The sequence below is a fragment of the Capricornis sumatraensis genome, chromosome 23 (genome assembly GCF_032405125.1).
Source record: "Capricornis sumatraensis isolate serow.1 chromosome 23, serow.2, whole genome shotgun sequence".
NCBI lineage: Eukaryota > Metazoa > Chordata > Mammalia > Artiodactyla > Bovidae > Capricornis > Capricornis sumatraensis.
Window position 1 is genome coordinate 37,337,031 of NC_091091.1, and position 27,879 is coordinate 37,364,909.

Consider the following 27,879-nt stretch of genomic DNA (forward strand, 5'->3'; position numbering starts at 1 on the left):
CCCAAAACCCGGGGGCGGGGGCGGTCAAAAACCTCAGGGATAGGGAAGGAGGAGGGCGGAGGAGCCATTCGCGTCTGCCGCAAGCGGGAAGAACCCAAGCCAGGAAACCTCGCGAGATCTGAGGTTGGGAATCTCGCTGCGTTGCCTAGCGACAGGGAGGACGCTCGCGGGCCCCCAGGCTAAACCCCGCTTGTAGCCTTAAATCTCCTACCATGGGGGAAGAAGGCGGCGGCCGCAGCTGTGGGACCACTAGAGAGCTGCAGAAGCTGAAGCAGCAGGCGATGGAGTATTACCGCGAGAACGACGTTCCGCGCAGGCTGGAAGAGCTGCTCAACTCCACCTTCTACCTCCAGCCTGCCGACGTCTACGGGCACCTGGTAGGGACCTGGGACCAGAACCCTCTTACCTCCAGCCCCTCTCCCCCCGCCCCGCGCTGCGGCAACGCGGGGCGCTTGCGCCGCAGAGTCGCGCACGCGCGCCGCCGCTGGGTCCCGGCTGGGTTGACGCGGCGCCGGGACCCTGAAGGGAAGAAGCGGAGTGGAAACCTGGCTAAAGGAATCTCGAGAGAGAAAGTGGTGGACTGGAAACTGCTGGAGGGAAGAGGGGTCTGGGCGGATTTGTAGCTACGGCGCGACAGCTCAGGGGCTGGCAGGCATCCTCACTACCTCGGGGCGGACCTGTCCGGCTGCCAGTTATCTCCTTTAATCACAGTCCTTTATACCTCATAGCTCAGTTTACCAACCTTCAGCGGCCTCCTTTTGACCACGGAGCGAACGCCTTTGGCTTTCACTACAGCGTAGCCTTCAGCCCACCCCGGGGCCTCGTACCCAGCAGGCTCCCATCGCTTTCAAGTTTCGGTCGATTTCAAACCTCGGCTCCTTGACTTGTGGGCCCTGCGTGCGCTCCGGGGATGCCCGTCCCACCTGACCAGCTCGCACCTAAACTTCAAATTCAGATCAAAGTCTTGCCCCCCTTCGCCCTGGACTGATCGTCTTGCAGCGGCCTTGTAGCATCCCCTATTTTGTATTGAAACCCTCCTTAGGCAGCTTGTGAGCTCCTGTGGAGAGGGGTGGGGGCGGCGGGGCGGGGGTTCGCCTTTTCACACACCCCTTAGCTCCTCTGCTCAGCGCACCATCTGGTGCATATTTAGTTTTAAAGCCGTGGGCAGTTGAAACAAAGGCAGGCGTTTTCTCACTTCCAAACCCGTAAGTACTAACCAACACCCACCTTCTGAAAGGTATCACGGTTGGAACTGGTAGGGATTCGCACTACAGTGAGGCAGAATGACAACACCAAGCAGAGAATGTAAGTGCAGTGAAGAAGCGATGTGTATACAGGGTTCAAAAGCACATCTTGTCAGGGAAGTTAATATAGGGGATGTTCCACAAATATTTGTTTTTTTCGGTCTTGGCCAATACATCAAATGGGGGGGAGGGGAGGTGTTTATCGACGCACCTTGTTATGTGGTTACTGTGATATCACTTCATCCCTAGGACCACGGTGAAGTAAACCTTATGATTCCGTATTACAAATAAAGGAACCGTATCCCAGTGAATTTAGAATTGTTTCTCAAGGAACATTGTGAATGACAGAAATCAAACCAGGTCTGTGTCCCTAGTACCTAGCAGAGTGCATAGTGGACACTCACAATGAATAAGTGAACGCAGCGCCCAATTCCATTCTCTTTCCACAGTCTCTTGCCAGAGGAATTCTTGAAAGTTAACTAGTCCAACTTCCTCATTTTAGAAAGACCCCAAGCTCTTGTCTCACAATGAATTAATGCAGAAGTTAAAACTGGAAACTTGGACTCTTGCCCCTAGTGTAATGCTCTTCCCAGTCTATGAGGCAACTAGAACTTTGGTTTATACAGCTGTTTGGGAACTTATACCTCAATTAGGCACAAGGGTCACTGATACATGAAATAACTGGAGTAATGGATAGGGTAATACAGAATTGTGTGCCAGACTGAGGAACAGACCACTGTGGGTTTGTTAAAGAAACTCAGGGGTGGGCAATATCCCTGTGGGCTGTGGCATGTGGGGGTTTTGGCCCGGGCTTTGATGAATGTTCAGGAGTTGACATAAAGGCACCTCCATTTCATTTTCTCAGTTGCTGCTCCAGTTCTCAGTTGCTCTCCCAGGTCTGGCCCTCTTTATTCTCAGTCTCTCCCCCTCCCCCATCAAGTTCATCCCACGAATGCTGCCGGAGTAGTGTTCCTCATCCCAAATCTGACCATCATTCTCTCACTCAGAACTTCCTGTGGTTCTCTCTTGCATGCTTAGTAAGATCCAACACATTCTAGTGTGTATGACTCACAGCGCTTGCCCCTACTTTGGTACACAGGCTTATCTATGCTTCCCTCCCCTGCTCCTCTACATGGGCCCGCTGACTTTTTAAAAAATGTTGTTTCCCAATTCCCTCCCCTTCACTTATCCTATTCCCCCTACCTAAAGTATCTGCCTCAACTTCTCCCTGTTGTCTGCCTGTGGAATACTACACAACCTCCTGTGTCCAGCTCAAATGCCATTTCTTCCATGCTTCTCTTACATATTAGAGGAATTCAGGGAAGGGAGAGATCCCTGTGGGCAGTAGCAATACTATTTGCTCCTTCATAAAACTTATGATTAAGCGTTTGTGACTGGAAATCGGGCAGATTGGATTTGACCCTTAGCTCTGCTGCTGTGTAGCAGTAATGAACTGTTAAACTGATGGTCCCCAATGAACCACACCAACAGAATGAACACTCTTATGGAAGTCCCTCCTATATTGACTGGGGTCGTGGCCTTATGACTTGCTTTGATCCGTAGGACCTTGGCAAGTATGATGCAAACAGAGGTTTGGTAAGGGCTGACATGATGTACTCTTGGAATACTCTTGGAAGTTAGTCATGCTGAAAGGAAATCTGATTGCCATGCTAGAGAGAGTGAAAGAGAGAGAGATCCTGTAGAGAGAGGCCCTAGCAGATGTGAGAGACCTCCCAGATACACTGTGAGAAAGACAGATGGCCTGGCAGCCCCTGGATGTTCCAGCCATCCTGGCTGAGACACTGTACATATGAATGAAAGCATTTTGAGTACTCCGAATTGAATCAAGCCTACAGATGACTAAATCTGTATAGGAGACTCCAGGCAAGATCAACCAAAGAATTGGCCAGTTAAGCCCAGCCTAGATTGCAGAATCATGAGCAAGTAGATGGCTTGAGCCACTAAGTCTGTTACAAAGCATTAAACATTGGTTATTTTAAGACATTGGTTAATGAAGACATTGGTTATTTTATCTCGGACAGGTTTCCCTCTGGAATTCAGTTTGCTCATCTGTAGAACTGAGGTGATACCACCTTATAGAGTTGTTTTGAGAAGTTAATAATATAATGTATACAAAGTGCCCAAGGTTGCATTAGACAGGTTGTGTCTGGCCTTTATTAATGTATGCAGGATTCAAATTTTGTTCTTGTTGTTTAGTTGCTAAGTCATATCTGACTCTGCAGCCCCAAGGACTGCAGCATGCCAGTCCTTCCTTCCCTGTCCTTCACCATCTCTTGGAGTTTGCTCAGACTCATGTCCATTGAGTCAGTGATGCCATCCAACCATGTCATCCTCTGTTACCCCTTTCTCCTCCTGCCCTCAATCTCTCCCAGCATCAGGGTCTTTTCCAACGAATCAATTTATGGAATCCCAAATATACCAGGCACTGTGGAATGTGATACAGTGATAAAGAAGACCAAGTCACTCCTTTAAGGTACATACTAAACATTTTTAAAAAGTTAGTTCCATTTCCCTCCTTACACAATATGTGGTACATTGTAGGTGCTCATTACTTGTTGAACTGAACTCACTAATACACAAAAGTTAAACTAGATAATATTTTTCTTCTCAGGTATAGAGTAAGTAAATATTAATACTTACTCTATACCTGGGCTTCCGAGGTGGCGCAGTGGTAAAGAATCCGCCTGCCAATGCCAGAGACTCAGGAGACTCCGGTTCGATCCTTGGGTCAGGAAGATTCCCCTGGAGGAGGAAATGGCAACCCACTCTAGTATTTTTGGCTGGGGAATCCCATGTGCAGAGAAGTCTCACGGGTACAGTCCATGGGGTGGCAAAGAGTTGGACACAACTAAGCTACTGAGCACACATGCACGCACAGTCATATACAAACTATCATCCTGAAAATGCATGGATGGCTGGAAAATTGGCTTTTGCTTTAGCTCTGCTGGGCACCACCTCGGTGCTGGCACATTGCTGATGGATGTGAGATGACCAGTTAGGTAGGTTGTGGTCATTGGATTTTGAACTGAAAGATCAGAGGCCTAGTCTGCTATGTGGAAATAAAGAGTGAATACTGTCTGAAGATAAAAGAGGGTGAGGGGGTGGGCCTTCTCTCACCCCTCTTCCTTCCCTCCCAGCTTCCGGCCCTCTGCACAGGGGCCCAGTCGTGAATCTTTTAATTTTTATTATTGTATCTATTTGGCTGTGCTGGGTCTTTGGTGTGGCATGTGGAATCTTATTTTAGTTGCAGCATGTGGGATCTAGTTCCCTGACCAGGGATGGAACCTGTACCTCCTGCATTGGGAGCTCAGAGTCTTAGCCCCTGGATCAGTAGGGAAGTCCCTTGAATCTTTTTACTCAGTCTCCTTGAGAGGATTTTCTCCCTCAGCTTCATTCTCTTTCTTCTGTTTCTTGGATCAACTTCCAAATGACCTCTGTTCTTCCACATCAATGAAACTGCTGTCACTTAGGTTCCAACAGTCCTCTTTGAACATGTAGTTCTATGCATGAACTGATGGTAAATGAAGTACAGCCAATGTATAAGTCTTCACCTTTTAAAATACCTGCCTTGTGGGGAGGAATAATAATGAACCCACTTAAGGCTTCCTGGGTTTGAATGCATCGCAGTTTTCTAGAAGCCAATTGACTTCAGCATCTTGGATGGAAGGATAGGTTAGGGCCCATAAAGAATGAACCAGGACCTTTAAATAAAGACATGCCTGTGAGCTTCCCATGAGAGTTCAATAGACAAATTTCCCCATGTACCAGAGGCTAAATCCAAGTCTCTTTATGTTCCCAAAGAGCTGCTAGACTAATCCCAGAATGAGGACATTCACAGAGAGCTTTACTAGAAACTAGAGTAAATGTGAATGACCTTTCAAAGATAAATTAGATGTGGTATTTTTGTGTGTTTTTTTATGTGTGTGTGTGTTGAAGGCAAACTGCTTTTCTAAACTTGCAAAACCTCCCACCATATGCAAAGTTGTGGGGAAAAATGTGCTGGATGGACTTGGGCTTCCAACCCTCCAAGTGGAAATATTCTGCACCATTCAAAATTTTTCCAAGGTAGGAAGTAACTTAAACTTGTTCTTCTCTTTGTCTTGGCTCCACTGCATTTATTAGCATTTACTGTCTAAATAGTGGGAAATTAATGTTTTGAAATTCAGTGTCTGTGAAATACACATACAGTATTTGCAGGCAGTTATGAACCCAAAGCATGAATCATACAATCTGCCCTGATGGTTTATTATGCACACTGTTGGTACAGACCTGAAGGTGATCTGAAGATTGAGACATGAAATGGGGCAAAAATAGTTTTAAAACTCTGACACTGCTAATGTCATGAGTTCTATAATCTGCAGATAGGGTTATAGATTCATGTATTTACATAAAGATTTACATAAATTTGGTGGCTCAGACGGTGACGAATCCGCCTGCAGTGCAGGAGACCTGGGTTGAGTCCTGGGTTGGGAAGATCCCCTGGAGAAGGGAACGGCTACCCACTCCAGTATTCTGGCCTGGAGAATTCCATGGACAGAGGAGCCTGGTGGGCTACAGTCCATGGGGTTGCAGAGTCGGACACGACTAAGCGACTCTCTCTCACTTACATAGAATTATAGATATGTAGACTGATCTACATTAAGAAAAATTCATTGTCATCCAGGAAAATAATTATGATTAAATCTGTCTCCTTTTTGCTATTTTTGAGAGAGGCAATGATAGAAATGAAGTTCAATGTAAGGTTTTTATAAGAGTATTTTAACAAGGTAATAATTTTAAACATTCCTTGTAGTCGGGTTCCACTGTGTTTCAATAGCTATAAAAATGTCTCAATGAAAATTATAGATTCTTATTTTCTCTTTGAAATTGGTGATAAAATATCATGTACCTTAAAGTTGGATACATTCAATTTCCTATTTCCTGTGAAAGGCAGGGAAAATGTAGAGCACATTTCTATTGTTTTCAGAACATATGTTCTGTGGTGATCGCGACGCACTTTGAAGCCCACGAGAACACTTCACCTGAGCTAGTTGAAGCCGAGGAGTTAGAAAGGGTGGATGCTGTCAGGACCGCAGTACAGTGGGTCAACAAAACTCTCACTGAGGAGCTCCATGGCCTGGTGCCCTCCAACCAGGCTGAGGTGGATCAGGTACTCAGGTAAGTATGAAACCTTGAAACGTAAGTGTCCAGTATAATTATGTACCTATTTTCTTTCCACTTCACCTGCCAATGAAACAGGTGTGTCCTATCTATAGGGAAGGACTTCCTAGTTGGGAAATCAATTAGGAAACATGCTAAAGCATCAACATGCAGCACAAAATGTTGTTTTTCTCCTGAAAACCCTCTTATTAAACTTTTACTGTGTAAGGCTACATAAGGCCTTTTGGCCTCTTTTTATGCATAGGGCTTTCCTAGGATTCAAAGTTTCTGTGGAAAAGGATGAAGAATTCAGACATCATCTTTTTCCCCTCTGTACCTCCTCACATGAGTCATCCCCATGAGCCTCTCTTATCCTTTTGTATGACCCAGTGGGTGCTGCTTATGTTCTGATCTCCAAACACAGCCAGATATTCCAGGCCTTGCCCACAGGTTGACTCTAAAATGTGCAAACCAAGGAAGAATGGCTATGTGAGCACAGTTCACATAGCTAACCCAACCACGTGTGGGTTAACATTACTTTTCCTTTTGTGTAGATCAATGCCACAGTCCTCATGGCCAAAGAAAGTCAACTGGATTCTCTTTCTTTAAGTTTTATCATTTGCTTAATTGTGTGTAACTTCACATTTTAGTTTGCATCAGAGTTGTGTCATGAACTTTTTTTGAATAGCTTTTTACAGGTTTTGAATGCTATATAATTTTGTGTGAGTTCTAGTTGTGTCTTTTATAAATAGCATGTGTGTGTGTGTGTGCGTGCATGCACATGTGCGTGCTCAGTCGTGCCTGACTCTTTATAACCCTATGGATTGTAGCCCTTCAGTTTTTGAATGCTATTCCACTTCTTTGTGTGTTATTTGCTATTAACATATCCTTAATTGTTTTCCTAATCTCTTAGTCATACCTTCTACTTCATTACATTCCTTTTTTTCCTGGAACTTTCCCTCCCAAATCTCCCATCTTTGAGTTGTTCCTCTCTAGACCTACTCGGAGAAGGCAATGGCACCCCACTCCAGTACTCTTGCCTGGCAAATCCCATGGACGGAGGAGCCTGGAAGGCTGCAGTCCATGGGGTCGCGAAGAGTCTGACACAACTGAGCGACTTCACTTTCACTTTTTCACTTTCATGCACTGGAGAAGGAAATGGCAACTCAACTCCAGTGTTCTGGCCTGGAGAATCCCAGGGACCGTGGAGCCTGGTGGGCTGCCACCTATGGTGTTGCATAGCGTCAGACATGACTGAAGTGACTTAGCAGCAGCAGCAGCAGACCTACTACAGCGATGTCATAAGATATCCCTTCATTGTTCTCCTGTTTCCTGGATCCCATATCTTCCTCTTTCTTGAATTGTTGGATTACATCCTGTAAAAGTAAGGATGAAGGCTTCTCTCATGGTACAGTGGATAAGAGTCCTCCTACCAATGCAGGAGAACACAAGTTTGATCTCTGGTCAGGGAAGATTCTACATGCTGCCGAGCAACTAAGCCCACACCTGCTGAGTCCAAGCTCTAGAGCCTGAGAGCCACGAGTAGTGAAGCCTGCGTGCCTAGAGCCTGTGCTCTGCAACAAGAGAAGTGACCCCAAGAAGCCCACACACCGCAACAAAGAGTCACCCTCGCTTGCTGCAGCTAGAGAAAATACTCACACAGGAATGAAGACCCAGCAAGGCTATGGTTTTTCCAGGGACCATGGAGCCTGGTGGGCTGCCACCTATGGTGTTGCATAGCGTCGGACCATCCATATATGGTCATGTATGGATGTGAGAGTTGGACTGTGAAGAAGGCTGAGCACTGAAGAATTGATGCTTTTGAACTGTGGTGTTGGAGAAGACTCTTGAGAGTCCCTTGGACTGCAAGGAGATCCAACCAGTCCATTCTGAAGGAGATAAACCGTGGGATTTCTTTGGAAGGAATGATGCTAAAGCTGAAGCTCCAGTACTTTGGCCACCTCATGCGAAGAGTTGACTCATTGGAAAAGACTCTGATGCTGGGAGGCATTGGGGGCAGGAGAAGGGGACGACAGAGGATGAGATGGCTGGATGGCATCACGGACTCGATGGACGTGAGTCTGAGTGAACTCCGGGAGTTGGTGATGGACAGGGAGGCCTGGTGTGCTGCGATTCATGGGGTCGCAAAGAGTTGGACACGACTGAGTGACTGAACTGAACAGCCAAAATAAATAAATATAAATAAATAAATATATATATATATATTTTAAAGTAAGGATGAGAAAAGAGTATTTGGGATATAAATTTTTGTAAGGGTATTCTTACATGTGAAAATGTTAGCATTTTGCCTTCATGTTTGACTGTTTAGCTGAGTATAGAATTCTCATTTGAAATCTGTTTCTTTCATTACTTTAAAGGCACAGCCCCACCAGCATCTGATGGAAATTTGATTCCCAAATCTTTTTTTTATTTTGGCTTGTTGTTTTTTTGTCTCTGGAAATTTTTACCCTCTTTTTATTCCAGGGAGCTGAAATTTTATTTAGAGGTACCTAAGTTGGGGTTACCAAAAAATTTTTAGCTGTTCATTTTAAGCACTCACCTCAAATTTAAAAAAAAGTTAGTCCTGCATATAGTGCTATGTATTTCACTGTCTATGCTTGCCTCATTTTTTGTCTGATGGTCATTTATTCAAAAAGAAAATCCAGTAGTCCTTAATCAAATTATTTCTTCAAATTTTACTTTAAAAATAATAAACAGGGCTCAGATAATTTTTAAAATGAGCACCCGAAATCTTTATACATTTATTTCCAGGCCAAAATGATTTTCAGTTCTTGAACACGGTTTTATAACAGTGTCATTTTTCAGTCTTGGAAATTGAAGCAGATTTTTTCTTAGGTAGCTTTAAAAGCAGAGTTAGCTACTGAAATATTTTAGGGTCAGCACTAAAACGTGACCAAAGTTACAAGCGATCTTCCTAAATAATCTCATACTTTCTTGACGTTAAGGACATTCTATGAAAATAAAGTACAAGAAGATAAGGAGAGAAAAGAATTGGAAAAGAACCTAGGAGACTCAACAGCACTTTCACCCCAGCTGCTGCTACCACCACCTCCTCCTCCACCTCCATCCAAGAAAAAAGGACAAAAGCAAGGTCAGTGGCTTATCATCTTGTAGAACCAACCATAAGTAACAAATGTGGGGGAAGAAAGGCTGAAGCTTGGACTGCATTTTCAAGTTCAGGTCTCTCTGCTGCACACCTGGGTTGGGTTCCCACCAGGTACCATCCATCCTCCATGCCATTTCCTTACTTGAAGCTACAATGTTAGGTCAGCATGGTTTTACCCCATCTTGCCCTGCATTTTTATTTGTAAGATAAAAAATATTTCTTACCCAGATGTAAGCACTTAGTAAGCAAATGACTCTGAACAATACTTTGGACAAAGTACTCTGAACAGTACTCTCTGCTGAAGGGCAGAGAGGGTGGCGGCGGGGGATGACATGGAGACCTTCAACTGCTTCTCAAATTTCCCATTAGCTCATCAGAAAGCCACTCCATATTTTAAAATTTAATGGTATCCTTTGATATGCATAACCAACATTTCTGCAGTCCCAGGTAACATATTAAGGAAAACTTTCTTTGGAAGACCTTGCCATTTTAAGGCATATAATTGAAGTTATCATGGCCCTTTGCTCCACGCCTTCCAACATACTGTTCACCTCAGTTCCTCTAATATATTAATTCCAGAGCTGCTGCTAGTATTGTAACAGTGTTTTGTATGTCCATCCAATTACAACATGCTCCTTGAAGGCATGAATCATGCCTCATTCAAGTTAGAACTGCCAGTTCCTAGCATGATGCTGGGAATAGACTAAATACCAGATGAGTGTGGATTCCATTGAGTAAGAAACCACCAGAACCATAGACCAAAGAGATCATGAAGACAAGGTCACTTATTTCATAGATTCAGATGCTGAGGTCCAGAAAGAGGAGGAGAGTTGCCCAAGGCAGAAAAGTCTTGTTAGACGAATGTTCTGGAAGGTGGGGATGGCTGCTGCTGAATCATAGGTAGAGACCACCAGTGGGTGTTCATTTGGTGGTTTCTTTTGACTGATAGAACTTGGAATGTAAGACGAGAAAAAGTAGGAGGGAACCGTAATTTGCTAAACGTTTAATGTGTGCTGGGTGCTTACACATCTGACTCCACTTACCTTACGTACCTGACTCAGGTCAGCAGCTGTGGGAAAGCAGAGAACAGGAGGGGAACGATAGATTTATTATGGACGCTCTGGTGCCTGATCAGACTAAGTGGCTGAGAGTATATGAGGGTGAAAGATGGCTGGGGATTCTGAGTGGATGGTTAGATCTGGAAGGAATTCCTCATAGAAAAAGACATCCACTTGGGGCTGGCAAGCAAGATAACCAGTTAGATATACACATGAGATGTTCAACAAAAAGCTGGGTATGAAAGAGTGATGGTGGAACATAGAAAAACAAAGGGTTTGGAATTCAGAGACTGTCCAAATGCTCTCCTTAAATTCACGTTCTGCTGGATGTGGGAAAAGTCTTTAAGCCTGCGCCCTCATTTAGATGAGATAACAATTTCTACCTTATATGACTGTGGAAGGAGTTAATACTGAATATTCTAAAATGTCTTCGGCAAAATCCATGGCTGAGGACTGTTTGGACGTTAGAGAGTAGTGACATCAGACAGAAAGTTCTCGGGGGTGGAAGTGGTGAATATGTTCTTCCCAGCCTCAGTTTTCAGCCTTTGCATCTGTAAGTAAAACACTGAAAAATACAGTTTTATCATAGTCACACTTCTGCTTTCTGGAAAGCAATCTTTTATCAAATTTTTTTTTTCAGGAAGGATGGAGACTTCTGCAGAAAAACCAATTATACCTGCAGAACCTCCTGAGCCTGTCCTCTGTGGCAGCATGGCCATAGGGGCTGTGTCACTGGCCGTTGCCAAAACCAGTGCTGTGCTGGACAATAATCCTCTCTACCTGAACATTGCATTATTGAAGCACCACCAGGTTAGTGGCCATTACACACCTTTACAAGGACCATGAGTGTCTTAATACGAATGAACCATGTTTCTCATTTCCTCTTGCCCCCCCCCACCCCCATTTCAGGAACAGCCAGAAAAGCTAACTATACCTCTTCTGATGGTGTCGCTGGTCAGCTGTGGGAAGTCATCACCTGGGAAGCTGAATTTGATGAAAGAAGTGATCTGTATACCCCATCCTGGATTAACAGCTAAACAAGTACCTTACATTATCTCAAACTACCTTTTCTTTAAAAAAAAACAAAACTTCATCATTAGTAAGTTTTTAGTGGATGCCCCCAAGGCTTATGATACCAATGGAAAAGGAATTAAATTAAAAATGAGAAAAAAATTTAGGAAATTAGGGAAGCGGAAAGAAAACAAGACCACAAATGAAAGGGGATCACATTTAGATCACCTTGGATCTCCGGCTCTTTATAATATTGACTCCTGCTAGAGGATCACAGTTGAGTTTGAGCAAGCTCCGGGAGTTGGTGATGGACAGGGAAGCCTGGTGTGCTGCAGTCCATGGGGTCTCAAAGTGTTGGACATGACTGAGCGACTGAAATGAACTGAGAGGCTCAGAGAGAAGCCTTGAGAGTGCTAGAAGGATGTTCTTTGGGGGCAACTGAGATATCTTTATTTACTAGTCTATGCACAATGGCTGCAGCAAGAGAAAGCTGGCACTTTCATAGGAGCCCTTCTGTTAAGTAGGAACTGCAGAGCCTAGCAGATTGCCTGGCACATAAGAGAGGTTTAGTGCATGTTTATGGAATATGGAAGGAAGGAATCCTAAGTGGCATGTTTACTACTCAGAGGTCTGTCAGTGCCTAACTGTTCTTCAGTGGCGTAAATGAGTCAATACACCTCTTTATATCTTCATGAAATATTCTGCCAATTAGGCATTAGGGAGAACTAAGCATTCATATTCTGTAGTGGATGTTTACAGGAAAAGGACAGGAAGCTCCATCCCCTCTGGGCAACATAGTGACTGATATTTTATCCAACCTAGTGAAAATTTTTTTTTTTAATCTCAAGATGATTTCTTTATGATAAAGAATTCTTTTTATTTTTTTAAGGGAAATAGGCATTACCTCACTTATATCAGTTTTGGAAGACTCGGGTTTATATCTGGCGCACCATCTGTCAGATCCCGTGCAGATCCTGGTGCCAGGATCTTCCCTTCAGTTAATATCTGTTGTGCTATTTGGGTACCAGAGTGTTTGGCATGCCATTCTTCATCTTGTCTCCATATGCAGATCCCACCTCAGCAGAATACATCCTCCCCCTTTCTAAGTGACAGTGGATTTATACTAATTCAAACACTCCCATGCAGAAGCCCTTGATGACCTGCGACATGTGTTGCAAGAAGGTTGGTCAGGAGACCATGAAAGAGAGTGAAGTTAACGTGACTCAACCAACTAAACCAGCCAGTTCTGAACAGTGAAGAGAGGATAAGGAGGAAGAGCCTCTCATTCATTTTCACCCAAATAAAAATGGAGAGTTGAAATTAGCATTTAACCCTCTGATATTGTAGGCCATATGTAATTCACTATCCAGGATGTCTAATCAAAGACCCTACAAATATTCTGAGTTAGAAATATTCATGTGTGGTGTAAGTGTTTATATTTAAAATTCTAGACTGCAGTTGTGAAGTGTGAAGTGAAAGTCACTCAGTCGTGTCCGACTCTGAGACCCCATGGACTATACAGCCCATGGAATTATCCAGGCCAGAATACTGGAATGGGTAGCCTTTCCCTTCTCCAGGGGATCTTTCCAACCCAGGGATCGAACGCAGGTCTCCCACATTGCAAGCGGATTCTCTACCAGCTGAGCCACAAGGGAAGCCCAAGAATACTGGAGTGGGTAGCCTTTCCCTTCTCCAGGGGATCTTCCTGACCCAGGGCTCAAACCTGGGTCTCCTGCATTGCAGGCAGATTCTTTATCAACTGAGCTATCAGGCAGTTGTGGAAAATCACGGTTATTCTGCTTACAGGGTGTGGAGATGCTTCTGGAAATTCAGAAACAGATCAACAAAGCAATTGAAATGGTATGTAAAGAGTATATATGGTATGTACTAACTGATGCTTATTTACCTTCTGGTGTCAAAATTATAGTTCATATGCAACATGATCAATATTGTTGCTACAGATAGGAAAACGTATTCATCTTCTTTGGGTTTCAACCATGACCCAAGCTCATATGTTCCCTCATTGGCTATGTGGCCAGTTTCTAATGGAATTTAATCATCTCATTTTGATTTCTGAGGCAGCTGGCCCTGTGCGAAGATTATGAGGGAAAGACTTGGCCCCTAGGATCATGAGAGGCCACTTGGTATGATGGTGAAGGCACGGTCACATGTGCCTGCTCAGAATCCCAGTGTTGGGCAAATAAGTACCCTTGACTGAGAAGACTTGGGGGGAGATGTCACAGAGGCTGCATGAGGGCAGCTGTAGAGGAACCAGGTGGTTCCATCGTATTCTTTTTTTAATTTAAATTGGAAGATAACTGCTTTACAATGTTGTGTTGGTTTCTGCCATTCAACAATGTGAATCAGCCATAAGTATACATATATTCCCTCCCTGTAGAGCCTCCCTCCCATGCCACCCCCATCCCACCCTTCTAGGTTGTCACAGCACACCGGGTTGGGCTGCGTGTGTTATACAGCAGCCTCCTATTAGCCATCTTACATATGGTCGTGTGTATGTTTCAATGCTACCCTCCCAATTCGTCCCACCCTCTCCTTCCTCCACTGTGTCCACAAAGTGCATCTCTGTGCACGGATGCATCAGGAATACGTGTTCAGATGCAGGAATGTACAGTCATGTTCTGACTAGGGTCGTGCCCAGGGCACAGGCTGAGGGGCCCAATCCTTGTCTTTAACTTTGGAATAATGCTGCATTTATAGAGAAGCTGCAGAGTCGGTGCAGAGAGTTCCCAAATACCCCCTCACCCCAGTTTCCCCCAGGGTTAACAGGATACATCACCGAAGCACATTTATCATAACTAAGAAACCAAAAGGCTACGTTACTACTAACTGAACTCCAGACTTTATTCAAATTTCACTGATTTTTCCACTCACGTCCTTCTTCTGTTCCAGGATCCAATCCTGAGCCCACAGTTACATAGTGTGAGGCTTCTAAACTACATGATTAGGACGCACTAGCTGATTCTCCTGCAGGATGGGGGCCAAGATGCCATCTCAATATGATGTGAAGGAACTTTGGCTCCAGTGCAGTCTTGCCAGCACTGAATCAGTGATGGGGTCAGGTGGCTGGCGCCCATGCCCTACAGTTGATCAGAATTGCTTTAAGCACCTGGCTACCCACTCCAGTATTCTTGCCTGGAGAATCCCATGGTCAGAAGAGCCTGGTGGGCTATAGTCCAAGGGGTCACAAAGAGTCAGACACCACTGAGTGACTAACACTTTCACATATTCATACTGGAGCCAGTTTCCAGGGTGATTTCCAGGAGGCCAACTTCCTTATAGGTGACCAGCCTGCAGAGATTCAGACTTGGACAAGTTAACCCTCACCTTGCCTTTTGCGTTGCCCCTTTACCAGCTGTGGGCCCTTGTGCCAATTACATAACATTTCTGCCTCAGGCTCCTCGCCCACAAAATGGATATGACACATTTTGAGGAGTATACAAGTTTACTATATGCAGTGTGCTCAGAGCTGACCCAGCCCTGAGCAGTGCCTAGTGGTGGTGGCTGTCAGAGCAGGTGGAGGAGACCCAGCTTAGAATATTAGAGATTCAGGATATTTAAGCTTTCTGCAGTCATCCTGACTTTCAAATTTTTAATTATACAGTTTATTTTTAATTATACAAGTAGATCATGCATGTTCTTATTAAAATTCAAATTCTGGTAGAGCCAGTCCCCCCCACCCCACCCCTGTGCTAACTCCACCTGCCTGGACCCCACACTCACCACCACCCTCAGTTCCAGTTCCATCTCGAGAGCTGACCACTGTTAAAAATTGAGTGTGGTCTTCTAGCCTTTGTTTTGTATTAACACACACAAATATCACACATACAAGTATATAGCATGATTTGTATTTAAAATCATATAAAATTCTGCACAAATCTCTGCAGATGCTTTATTTCTTTACCCTTTTTGTGTTCATCTTTTACTGATAATTTAGGAATTCTTTCTGTAATAAAGGTTTCAATCCTTTCTACATGTTACAATACCTAATTTCCTCTACCACATTGCCTGCCTTTTTAACTGTATTTTATGAAGTCATAGAGATATTTTTTCTTTTTCAATATTTTGACAAAATAAAATGTATCACTGTGTTCTTCTAAAGCAGTGGTTCTTAGTGGGGAGTGACTTTGCCCAAAGGCACAATTGACAATGCCCAGAGACGTTCTGGGTTGTCCCAGTGTGAGGCTCTCCTGGCATCTAGAACGCTGAGATCAGGGATGCGGCTACACATCCAACAGTGCACGAGGCCGCCCTTCAAGCAGAGGATCACCCAGTCAAAGTATCAAGAGTACCATGGCTGCAAAACGGCTTTTGCCCTTGCTCAGCTCTGGGCCACGAATATGCTGCTCTTTACCTGGAGGGTTCGGCACTCCCACGTTCCCCCCGCCCACCAGGTATCCGCTTCTTCCGAGTCCCCTTCAGCTCTGCACTCCCCATCACACCGCCTTCCTCCTGGTTGTTACCTGCATCTCACTATGTGCCATCACTAGATCACAGCTTCCTGAGCCAGTGCTGTGTGTGTGTCTCGCTGTCTCTCTTGGCACATCACTTCGCTTCCTATATTATTTTTATTAATACCAAGGGATAGAAAGCTCAGCTGACTCCACAGTGAAAAGAAGCAGGATGACTTCTGTATTTGTGTATACTTGAGTATGAACCTTGTTGATTCTTGACAAACACGCCCCCGCTTATAGAGGCAATAACTGCTGGGCATTAAAGTGTGTCGTCTTTTTGGGGGGATGGCTGTGCTGGGTCTTTGCTGATTTTGCACAGGCTTTCTCTTGTTGTGCTGAAGCTGAAGTGCCAATACTTTGCCCACCTGATGCAATGAACTGACTCATTAGAAAAGACTCTGACGCTGAGAAATATTGAAGGCAGGAGGAGAAAGGGACAACAGAGGACGAGATGGTTGGATGGCATTACTGACTCTTTGGACATGAATTTGTACAAGCTCCAGGAGTTGGTGATGGACAGGGAAGCCTGGCGTGTTGCAGTCCATGGGGTCGCAAAGAGGCAGACATGACTGAGCGACTGAACTGAACTGAACTTGTTGCGGAGCACAGGGCCCAGGCACATGGACTTCAGCAGTTATAGCATTCGGGCTCAGTAGTTGTGGCATATATGGGCTTAGCCATTCTGTGGCATGTGGAATCTTCCTGGACCAGGGATCGAGCCCACGTCCCCTGCATTGGCGGACAGGTTTCTGTCCACTGCACCACCAAGGAAGTCCCAAAGTGCATCCTATAAAAGGCTAAATCCATGTTACAGTGTGCTGTCAATACTGCAAACTGTGGGAGCGTATCATTGGTAATTTGCTTTGCTTTTAGTATCACATGACATTACATACATCAGATCCAGCAGATTTAATGACCATCAGCTATTTGCGAAAGTCAAACCTATCCTGTAGGTGAGAGTGTTTGCACCATAAGAATATTTAAAACAATATGTTGGGCCTTTAAAAGCAAATCCCACACTGGGGTTATTCCTTATGGACAAGAAGGGGACTTAATACCCTCCTGTAAAAAAGAATTCCTGAACACAGCAGGAGTCAGGACATGATGAGGGAATATTTACTTATATAAGTAAAAATGCATGAACATGTATACCCATACCCCACACATGTGATCAAAGACACAATGTAAGAATGAATGAAAGGGAACATGTACCTGATTTTGAGAAATGGTTCGAGGTTTATGAAGTTAAAGAGTGGTTGGCATCACCCATGTGTGTGTGTGTGTGTGTGAGAGAGAGAGAGAGAGACGTGCAGCGTGACCAGCTTGGCCCCAAAGCAGTTGCCAGGTCAGAGGACCAAAAGCTCTGCCTGCTGCCACAGACGTGTCTGAAAATCCCGAGTAACATATCTTTATCTTCTGTCCCACAGTCCCCTCCTCCAAAGCCAGAGACGAAAAAAAGTCACGATGGAGGCAAAAGAGGCCAAGTAAGTAAATGCATTTCCCACACTCTGTATGACAGGTCATTTATTCCCCGCCCCCTCCCCTCTCCCATAGTCACTCTGCTCTAGGACCAGGCCTCACATAAACAGAAATTGCATGGTGACTGGGACCTAGGTGGCCAGCCCCCAGAGCTGGAATATCATTCCATCCCTGCCTCTCCGGTAACAGGCTGCTGGGCCACCACTGCCTGCAATCGTCTGGCCCACTGAAATCTCAGACTTTGATCTTTCCCCAAGATCATTTGGGTCCTCACACCTTCTTCCACTGTTGTGCATCCTCTGTGCTGTGTCCTTTCAGCTGGAGTTGCCCATCCTTTTTAAAACCTTCCTTGAAGAGTTACATTTTTTAAAACATTTTTACAGATTTGCTGCACTGTGCTTAGTCAGTCGTGTCCAACTCTTTGAGACCCCATGGACTGTAGCCTGCCAGGCTTCTCAGTCCATGCTGATTCTCCAGGCAAAAATACTGGAGTGGGTTGTCCTACTCTCCTCCACGGATCTTCCCAACCCAGAAATCGAACCCAGGTCTCCTGCATTGCAGGAGGATTCTTTACTGTGTGAACCACCAGAGAAGCCCTTTGAACAGTTCAGTTCAGTCACTCAGTTGTGTCCAGCTCTTTGCGGCCCCATGGACTACAGCACACCAGGCTTCCCTGTCCATCACCAACTCCCGGACCCTACTCAAACTCATGTCCATTGGGTCGGTGATGCCATCCAACCATCTCATCCTCTCTTATCCCCTTCTCCTCCCGCCTTCAATCTTTCCCAGCATCAGGGTCTTTTCCAGTGAGTCAGTTCTTTGCATCAGGTGGCCTTTTAACAGTTACATCCTTCTAAAGGAAATTGGGACACAGGAAAGAGCAGGCCTAGAGGAAGAAGGCAGAGTTAGGGACAGGGGGGACAGACACTTATAGGGACAGACTGAAGACTCACCAGCCTGGTAGTCATGGCTCAGGTCAGCCTGTGTTCAGTGGCAGAGCCAATAGAGAGATGACATGGGCAACTAAAGAGAGAGGAGTGTGTTCCCAGGTCAAACTTGAAAACCTCGGGAGTAAGAAAACTGTTCCCAGATACTGCAGAACACTTTTCTGCCCAGAGGTCATGCAGACATGAGCGGGAACTAGGACAAGGTGAACGGAGAGTCAGAGGACCTTGTGTTTGTAGAGCTGAGTCTGGTTATTAACTGCCAACCACCAGAAGCTCCAAGAACCTTAGCGTGTTATATTCACATGCGTGGTTTTCTTGATCCTGCAGCAGCAGATCACCAGCAAGATGTCCCATCTTGGCTGTTTGACCATTAATTACGACACTATAGAGCAGCCACTGCTCCTCATACAAGGAATCTGTGCGAACCTGGGGCTAGAATTGGGAACGAACCTGCATCTAGCCATCAACTGTGCTGCACATGAGCTGATGGACTATGTAAGTTTCCACTCCAGAGTTTTTGCCTTTTGTTTCGGTCCCATTATTTTTAAATTAGAACTCAAAAGAGGAGCCTATCTGTTTATATTTCCAAACAAATTCTATTTTTTCAAGTAATATCATGGAAGGGTCCAGATATAAATGGAGTTGGGAAAGCCAGGTTAGCTAATGACCAGACAACGTGCTTTGCTGTGTTTAGTCACTCAGTTGCGTCCAACTCTGTGCAGCTCTATGGACTGTAGCCCGCCAGGCTCCTCTGTCCGTGGGGATTCACCAGGCAAGAACACTGGAGTGGGTTGCCATACCCTTCTCCAGGGGATCTTCACAACCCAGGGATCGAACCCAGGTCTCCCACATTGCAGATGGATTCTTCACCATCTGAGCCATCAGGGAAGCCTACAGTCTTTTTCTGATGGACAATAATAACATAACCATATACCTTTAAATATTAACAGGAAATGTCATAATAATTATATAGAGAAATTCTGTAATAAAAGTGACTAAATGGATTGCTTACATTGAAATCATGAGAACTGCTGAAAAATAATTTAACAAATTGGTATGTTCTGCTGAGTACATTCATTTGGTTGATGAATGCTGAATTGGTCAAGCATAAAAAGTGAGTCAATTGTAACTATGACTTGACAAGCTCTTCTAGACACATGGTTCTTGGAGTTTTTGCTGGTGACTCACTTTTTAAATATAAAAAGTATTTCCAAGTTATTGAAGTTTTTGGAGAATAATTAGTAATGGTAATTAATGTCAAATTCAGGGGACATGACCAAATAGGATTCCACTTTAATTTGCAATTCTAATTTTTTACTTCAAAGGAAATCTTGAATAGTATATTTGAAACCTAAGTATCAGCTGACTTCTAAAGTTTTTAGTTTTCTAAAGAAACTAAGCACAGAAAAGAATGTTTAAGGTAATTTTCTATTCTTCACATAATGATTGGTTCCTAGGCATACCATTAAGAAAAATAATTGCATGTTTTCATCTACAACGTATACCATGAACTATGAATATACTGACTGCTAGCGCTAACGAGACTGGATATTTATTGCTTATATTAGGTAAAATGCATTAGCTAGATAGCAGATAATAATTCTTATGTTAGTTCAAAGTCACTGAAAAAGTCAGTTCAAAGCATTTCCTCTCTGACAAGACAAGATTGTATAAGTTTTGCAGTATAGAAACTAAGCATTCTTAACCACTTTTTAACATGAAAAAAGTACAGAGTCTCTTCAATGATGGAGTTCTTAGGAACCTGCTTAATTCTAATGGAATCCATTCTGTTAGCAGCCATAGGAAGGCATTAGTAAATCAGAGTCATTCTGGTGCACTCCACCTCCCTCCCCATACCAAATGCCCCAGGTACCACTGCTGGACACAGATTTGAACTGGACATAAGAGTGCTGTGTTTACAGACATCATACTAAATTCTCCAGGTCCGTTCACTCCAGTATGAAAGTACCTGGGGGCATTCCAGACTTCAGATGAACAGGCTACACTAGAATTCCACTTCCAAAACAATAGTTACTACTAGGACATGCCTGCTTGCTTTCACCTAAGTCTCTTTACGTTTCATATTGACTGTTCATATCTCAAAAGTCTAGCCCTGCCTTCAAATTTAAAATATTCACAGTAAAGGAAACAAGCTAAATTCATTCACTGTGAGCTGAACAATGGTAGTTCTAGTGAGTAGGCAGGTTTGCACTGCTATTCTGTTTATGAATTTATGTGATTGCCCATCTTCCAAGCACCCAGGTATCTGGCATCACATCCTAAAACTGACGTAAGGAATTACTCCTCTCCTACTCTGCAGGCAGTTGTTTTGTGCAGAAGGTTTCATCTGAAGTCCGTGGGAAGAGCTGTATGGGGCATCCAGAGAAATGACTTGATTTTCTCAGGTTGATATTTAACAGATATTTAAAGTAAAAGGCACAGATTTCTCGTGTGAGGGTGGCCTGAAAATAACCCGCAGTCTTTTATATGAAATGAATGAAAATGAAGTTGAATTGCATCTTTAATGTTGGAAGAACTCATCATTCAGCCGTTAATATCTTCTTTTCACTTATCAGAGTAAAGGAAAGTATGAAGTGATGATGGGGACCTACAAAAATGCAGCTGAGATGGTTGACCTGTATGTGGATCTGATCAACAAGTTCCCTTCAATTATTGCCTTAATTGATCCTTTCAGGAAGGAGGTAACGGGATTCACCTTGAATTTCATAATAAAACAGAACAAAGTCTCATTCTTTTCGATCTGTAGATTTGAAATGTAATTTGGGCTGGGATATTTTATTTGGGCATTTATGAGAAAAATGCCGGGCAAATGACTAGCAGAAACAGAATTACCTAGGAGTGTGCCCATCTGCGGGATAAAACACGTATTCCCCAGCACTTCAGAGTACTTGTGTGTTTACCAGCAGCCTAAGTGATGGCAGACGAGCCTGCTGTGCTGGCTGGGGCTTCAGTAGGTTAATCACACATCATTTCCAAGTGCTCATGGAAACAGAACTTCAACTAGGCCAAATGTTTTTTAACCTAAATTCAGTTACTACACATGTATAGACATTAAAAAAAAATTCTTTAAAAGATTTAAGATATTGGGGTTTTCTGACCTGTTCACACATCCAACAAGGATTGTCTGTGTGCCTACAACTATCTCTCTTCCTAACCCACTTAAACTTCAAAACTTACATTCTTGATTTTATGAACTTGAGAGCCATTAGATATAGTGAGCAGATATCCTCTTTGAGATAACTCAGCTATTAAAATTTGAGGGACAGAAAGAGAGCTGGATCTTACTGGTGCCCCAGGCTCTCTGAGTCCCATCTTTCCTTTCACAGCCTAGGCTGCATCCCAGCACTTGTGGAAGATGCTGAGCCCAGATCTTGCATCCCACCAGATGTTATCTTCTGCTTCTTGTCCCTAGGCTCTGGCCACAGCTCTTTTTTAATGTGATAAGATGCACCTGTATTGTCTGTCCTAATGGGACAGGTGGAACTCTAGTACAACAGCTGGGAAGACTGTATATTACTATTTAAATAAGCATCTCATTTCATTTGGTGGTCTCACCAATTAAAAATAAGGGTGTTGGGAATGAGGGTCTACAGCCCTGCAGGCTCATTTCTTTCCATTGTCTTTTTACCAGAAATAACATTAACATCCTCCAACCAGCCAGTCTTTAGCAGCATTGTGGATAACACAGTGGGTGGGAAAAGCCTGTGCTTGGAGGATGTCAGAATCAACGTGGAGAAAAGCATTTAATGTGTATTAACGTTTTATTCATTATATCTTTAAGCTCAAATTTAATCACTTTAGGTTTCTATTCCACGAAGCCTATTAACTTGTGTGGCTGTGGTACAAGCAGCATTCAGCTGAAAAATGCAAATGACAAACAACTCCCCCCAAACCCCTAGCTTGTATATCTCAGAAAGGTGTCTAACTTTGATTGTCTACTATATGATTCCTGTTGTTTTGTGATGATGCTCCGTTCACTGTAATGACCAATTCTTAAATATCCACCCAGGACTCTGAACAGTGGGACAGCATCTATAATGCTCTTGGTACCAGGTGTTACATAATTGCAGGCACCGCATCCAAAAGCATCTCTAAACTGCTAGAGGAGGGCAGCATCAGCATCCTCAAATACAGCGGGCTGATCATAAAACACACAAACCAGACCACGATGTTGGACCTGGTGGAAATAACCAATCTCATTGACGGTGAGTGGAAATACAGACCTGAAAGACTCATTATGAACTTAAATACACAGTGTATCAGGCACTAAAAAGCATGGAATCCATCTTGGAAGAAAAAAACACCCCAGCCGTTTGTGAGTGATTTGGTGCTAAATAGCAAAATGTACCTTACTACTGATTCAGTTCATAATGTTCTAAGAACAGCCGCACCCAGGAGGTCGCCCCTTTCAGGGAGGGCTACCACAAACACATGGCTGAGGCTGCTGTTCTCTCAGTTTCACAGGACACCACAGTGATTTGTTTTTTTTTTCAATCATTAGCCCACACTGGGTTTTTTTAGTTCCTCAAAAGTTTCAAGCTCTTTACGACCTACAGGTCTTGGAACATGCTGTTCCTTCAGCCTAGAATGCTTTGCCCTGTACCATTTAGTTGACTAACTAGTCCTGATCCTTCAGGTCTTCTTGACCTAAATGAAACCTCTTCAGATGCCTTTTCCTAATTTTCCCCACCCCTCACTGGCTACTCTGAATCTTTCTCATCCCATATTTTCAACTGTAGTAACTAGCCACAATTTGTTCAGCTGGGTCTGACTCTTTGAGAGCCCAGGCTTTCCTGTCCTCCACTATCTCCCAGACATCACACTCATGTCCATTGAGTTGATGATGCTATCCAACTGTCTCATCTTCTTGTTGCCTCCTTTTCCAGGGTGTTCTTGGGAGTCTTCTTCACTTATGCACAGGGCCGGAAACATGAGTATCGTGAGTGGATCTCAGGGACCAAGCAGAAGGCTAGTCTTAGAGCTGGTGCAAGACTCAGATGGAGACTGGGAGCCAGGCCCTTGGGCTGGTGGCAGCAGATGGAATGAAATGCCTGTGGTCCCTTCGCCTGCAGCCTGCCCCGGTCTAGGGCCCAGGCAGGGTGGCTTGCAGGTGGTGGGAGTGACGCCCCGGGCCTGGCCTTTCTCCCTGGGCCTGGCACTTGGCAGACATTCTGTTCCATGCCAGATCACTGCTGTAACTCCTGCCTGTAAGACACAACACTGTCACCACAGGAAGAACTCTGGATTGCAGTCTTTGTGGGCTTTAGCAAATTTTAAGGGAGTTTGAGATCTTTAAACGTGATTGATTAAGTACTGTTAACACTGCTCTTCTAATAAGTCAACATTCAGAAAGACAGTTTTCCTTTGAACAAAATTTTACATGAATTGTGAAATCTGTTATTTAGGCATATGATGCCCTTGTACTTACTTGTATTTTGACTCTAAGATGCACATTTTTCTACATTGAACATGGATGATTGTCTTACAGCTGTGGTCTGAGAAATGTGTCAATCTAACTTGAGCGTTTTTCTTCTTTAGTGGTAATAATGGTGCCTCTTACAATCGAGGGTATCTTAGATTCGATCAAGCGTAGCATTCATTTAATGTTCATTATCTACACAGATATAATCAGGGTACTAGAAATGCAAATGTACGGGTTAGAATTCTCAGATGGTCAACGAATTGACTCTTCACAGTTTTAAACCTCTGGCAGACTTTAAAGTTTTATTCTGGAGGCTTGTATCTGCTGATTAGATTCATACCATCTAAAATGAAAAGAATTCCTCTGCTTACAGGTAAGAAGCTCATCACTGTCTTTGGAAGCACAGAAGGAGAGTCATCTGATGACAGCCTTGTTGATTTGGTAAGTGCTAAAAACCAGTCCATTGCAGAATTGCCAAAACACTGCTTTTATCATGAAATGGTGTTTCAGAGCGGTGGACTTTGGCAGACAAAGTCATGTAACCTTTTATGAAAGATTTGCTTCCTCCCAGACAGCTGCCTTTTGCAAAGAGCTAATCTTTGAACTTTTAAAAACAAGAAAAATTGAAGTCCTGGGAAAATGATGAGCATACTTAAATGACTGGGGTGTACACTTGCAATCTTACCTCCTAAAATGAAGTGATAAAGGCCAGAGTATTCTTATTTTAAAGTCAGCACACTCACATGACTAGGATAGCATCTGATGTACAGTCACACTATCTCTGTACCGCTGAGTCTTCTCGGCTTGTAAGCAGGCCGCTTTACTGATGTAAGGTGAGAAACTGACTTCAAGGCCGCTTTATACATGTAAGATGAGAAACTGACTTAGGAGAGTAAAACCAAAACACACAGGGACAGTGTGTGGGTCCCTTCTCCCTAAAGAGTTTAGTTTAGCAAAATATGACTCCATTTAAAATAAGCTGTTCCTCGTCCCTTTAGGCTGTTGGACTTGGTGTCCGGTTTATCAAGTTGGGAGGTCTTTCTCGTGGCGAACGGGTGACCAAGTACAACCGCCTCTTTACTATAGAGGAAGAACTTGGCCAGAATGGAACACTGGGTATGTGCTGCTTTCTGCTTTGTTTTCTTTTAGCCATGAATAAGAGAACAAAGATTGGGAGAGGGAGGAATAGAAGTCGCTCAGCAGGCGGGCAGGGGAATCCAAAGACTATAAACAAGTGCTGACAAAACCAGGATGGCATTCGCCACAATGTGCCTTGTTTTCTTAATGGATTATCTGTTTACCTGAATGTTTAAAACTCTCGCCCTTTTTTTTTTTTTGATGAATAGGCTGTGTGATGCTTTTCAATAGACTTAATTGATTGGAATTTCCAAGCCTACCTTTTGTTATGGTCCAAATTATACTTAAGGTTTCTCTGCACAGCCCAAGAAAGTTAAAGACAGATGTTTCCCTGGTGGTTCTTGGCAACAATTTGTCTTAAGTAGACAGCATGTTAAGTTAATGTACCTTGGGAAGACTAGTCTCAAGAGAAATGAACCAGTCATTTATGACATCAAACTTTGTAAATCTGCATGGATAGAAGCAGCTTATGTACCAGCTACCTGGAGAGAAAACCCCCAATATGCATTTTTACTCTTTATGTATCACTGTGACAGCCAAAAGCAAGCATGCAAAGACGTTTAAAGAGACTAATACTTGTCTTTGCAAAATTCTAAAACTATTTGCATTGTAAAATGGAATTAACATACTGCAAAAAAGGATGTTATTTAAGTAGTGCTGACATACTTGTTACCATAAATCAGGCCAGGGGTCCCCAACTTGCAGGATCTAATGTCTGATGATCTGAGGTGGATCTGATGTAATTAATAACAAAGTGCACAATAAATGTAATGCACTTGAATCATCCCAAAGCCATCCCCTCACCACCCTCCCCCTGGTTCATGGAAAAATTGTCTTCCACGAAACCAGTCCCTGGTGTCAAAAAGGTTGGGGGCCGGCCACTGCCATAAATGTAACTCTTGAATGAGATAGATATATTACAGAAAGTATTGTGGAGAAGCAAGGAAGTCCTACTCAATATAGGCACTTTTTTCAGGGACCAGTAGAAATAGTAACTATAACTTTGTCACATTTAACATATGTAATGACCTTGACACACATCCTAAGATTTATAGAAAAAAAAAGATATAATGGGGAGACTATGTCTCAGTCATGTAAGGGCAGTCAAAAGTTCGTATTATTTAGTGTGTAACATGAGGGCTTTTTTTTCAAATGGGTAAAATTATATGGCTCCTACCTATTGTCTGATTAATTTTTGTCATCCTGACTCGTGGAAGCTTTAGATTCCCTAAATGACTGATCACATTTCCAACCAGACTTCACCGCAAGGGGAACAGCTGCTTCGGGGCAACAAAAAGGACTCTAGTGACCGGAGGCCCAGCTCCTCCCTAGTGACAGTGCCGGCCCCTGAGCATTCCGGAATGGATTAACAGATTAATGAGGATTTTGCTGAATTGGCAGTGGTCAATACATGTGAAGGGGGACCAAAAAAACTGGAAAAGCAAACCACTCCACTGAGAGGTTGCGTAGGAAATCTTGGCAAAAGCTCAGCCCTTAAAACAGTGTTCCTGCTATGGGGACCTGAGTGCAACAGTCTAAGCCGACAGAGGCTGACCTTGGAATAGTTAGTTGGCAATGATTTGTCTCATGAAGAGCACTGGCCTTCCCTCCAGTTCATCTTCCTCTTATCCTATGCTGCTCAGCCTCTGCCCAAAGTCCGCTGTACACCAAACGTTCCAGAATGTTGTCTAAGGATACAACGCAAACTGAACAGAATATATTGCAGCTAACGTATAACCAATGACAGGCCCGCTTTTTGGCAGTTCTAGAATCCTTTCTAATGGTGTGACACCTCTGGACAGTTCTGAAGCTGCTCTCCTTTAAATCCTGTAACGAAGATAAAAACTGGAACCAGGGGCTTCCCTGCTGGTCCACTGGTTAAGACCCTGTGCTTCCAATGCAGGGAGCATGGGTCTGATCCCTGGTCAGGGAACTAAGATCCCACATGTCACATAGCCAAAAAAAAGAAAGCAGCCACTGAATTAGTAAACTTTATTGTTGTCATTTTTTAATAGGCTTCAATGAAGAACACACATTTTTCTACTGGAATGAGGAAGCTGAAAAGGCTGGCGAGCTGCCCGAGGTCCCTGAGCCCATCTTCCCCACAGAGGTTGTGGAGGAACACGCCAAACTCTGAGCATCTTCCCACCGGGGTTGCACACACCCCAGCTGACAGCCACACCACTCAGACTATTAGACTGATTGACCTGGAGGAAATCTTCATTTTGCTTTTGCTCCAAAAACTTCACTGACTCGTGTGCTTTTTCTTCCTTTACGTTCACTGTTTGGTGAAAGACAGAGATAGTATTTTGCCTGAAATTATACCTGTGAACCTGTCTTCCAGCTGTCACACTGCTGTGGGGATCCTGTTTGTACATGCTCATGCTCTGGTTCAGGGAAAAACTGTCTTGCACATGTTCATGTATGTCCATTTGAGGGGGAGGGGTCATGACGCAGTAGAATAGTCCAATATTTTTGCCACCAACTCCACACTCAGTTCAAACACCTCATACTTTACTAGTCAGAACATCTCTAAAAGCAAACATCTTTTACACTGGGAGCTTTCTCTGCCAGGAAAAGGTATACATCTTCTCTTTTTATCTTAAATATCCATATAGAAAGCACACACACAGTTTTATAGCCAACCTCGTGCAAAACTGTGGGAGTTTCACATATTGTTTTAAGAGCCAAACAGCTTCCTCTAACTTTCCTACCCTCAAATCCCTTTTCTCTGATTCCCACCTCTTTCTAAATTTTAATTCTTCATCTATCATTTATATCTCTGGGGAATCTCCTTAGAG

The 27,879-nt window shown here is 43.8% G+C and overlaps 1 protein-coding gene across 1 annotated transcript; it reads left to right on the top strand.

The window, feature by feature from the left end:
• The first annotated feature begins 212 nt into the window (after positions 1–212).
• On the top strand, positions 213–27,798 carry ENO4 (enolase 4). The gene is made up of 14 exons (XM_068961653.1): positions 213–377; positions 5,202–5,330; positions 6,232–6,422; positions 9,371–9,516; positions 11,230–11,399; positions 11,499–11,630; positions 13,407–13,460; positions 17,500–17,556; positions 18,826–18,993; positions 21,075–21,200; positions 22,529–22,724; positions 24,315–24,382; positions 24,940–25,057; positions 27,094–27,798. Exons 1-14 carry the CDS (start codon positions 213–215, stop codon positions 27,213–27,215), a joined length of 1,842 nt encoding a protein of 613 aa, XP_068817754.1. The 3' UTR covers positions 27,216–27,798.
• The last annotated feature ends 81 nt before the right edge of the window (positions 27,799–27,879 follow it).

What these genes read in the sequence shown, in the direction of transcription:
- ENO4 (XM_068961653.1), top strand. Translation starts at nt 213, where the DNA reads ATGGGGGAAGAAGGCGGCGGCCGCAGCTGTGGGACCACTAGAGAGCTG. An exon ending in CTGGATTAACAGCTAAACAA is followed by an intron (nt 11,631 to 13,406) that starts GTACCTTACATT and finishes TTCTGCTTACAG; the next exon opens with GGTGTGGAGATGCTTCTGGA. An exon ending in ATGACAGCCTTGTTGATTTG is followed by an intron (nt 24,383 to 24,939) that starts GTAAGTGCTAAA and finishes TCGTCCCTTTAG; the next exon opens with GCTGTTGGACTTGGTGTCCG.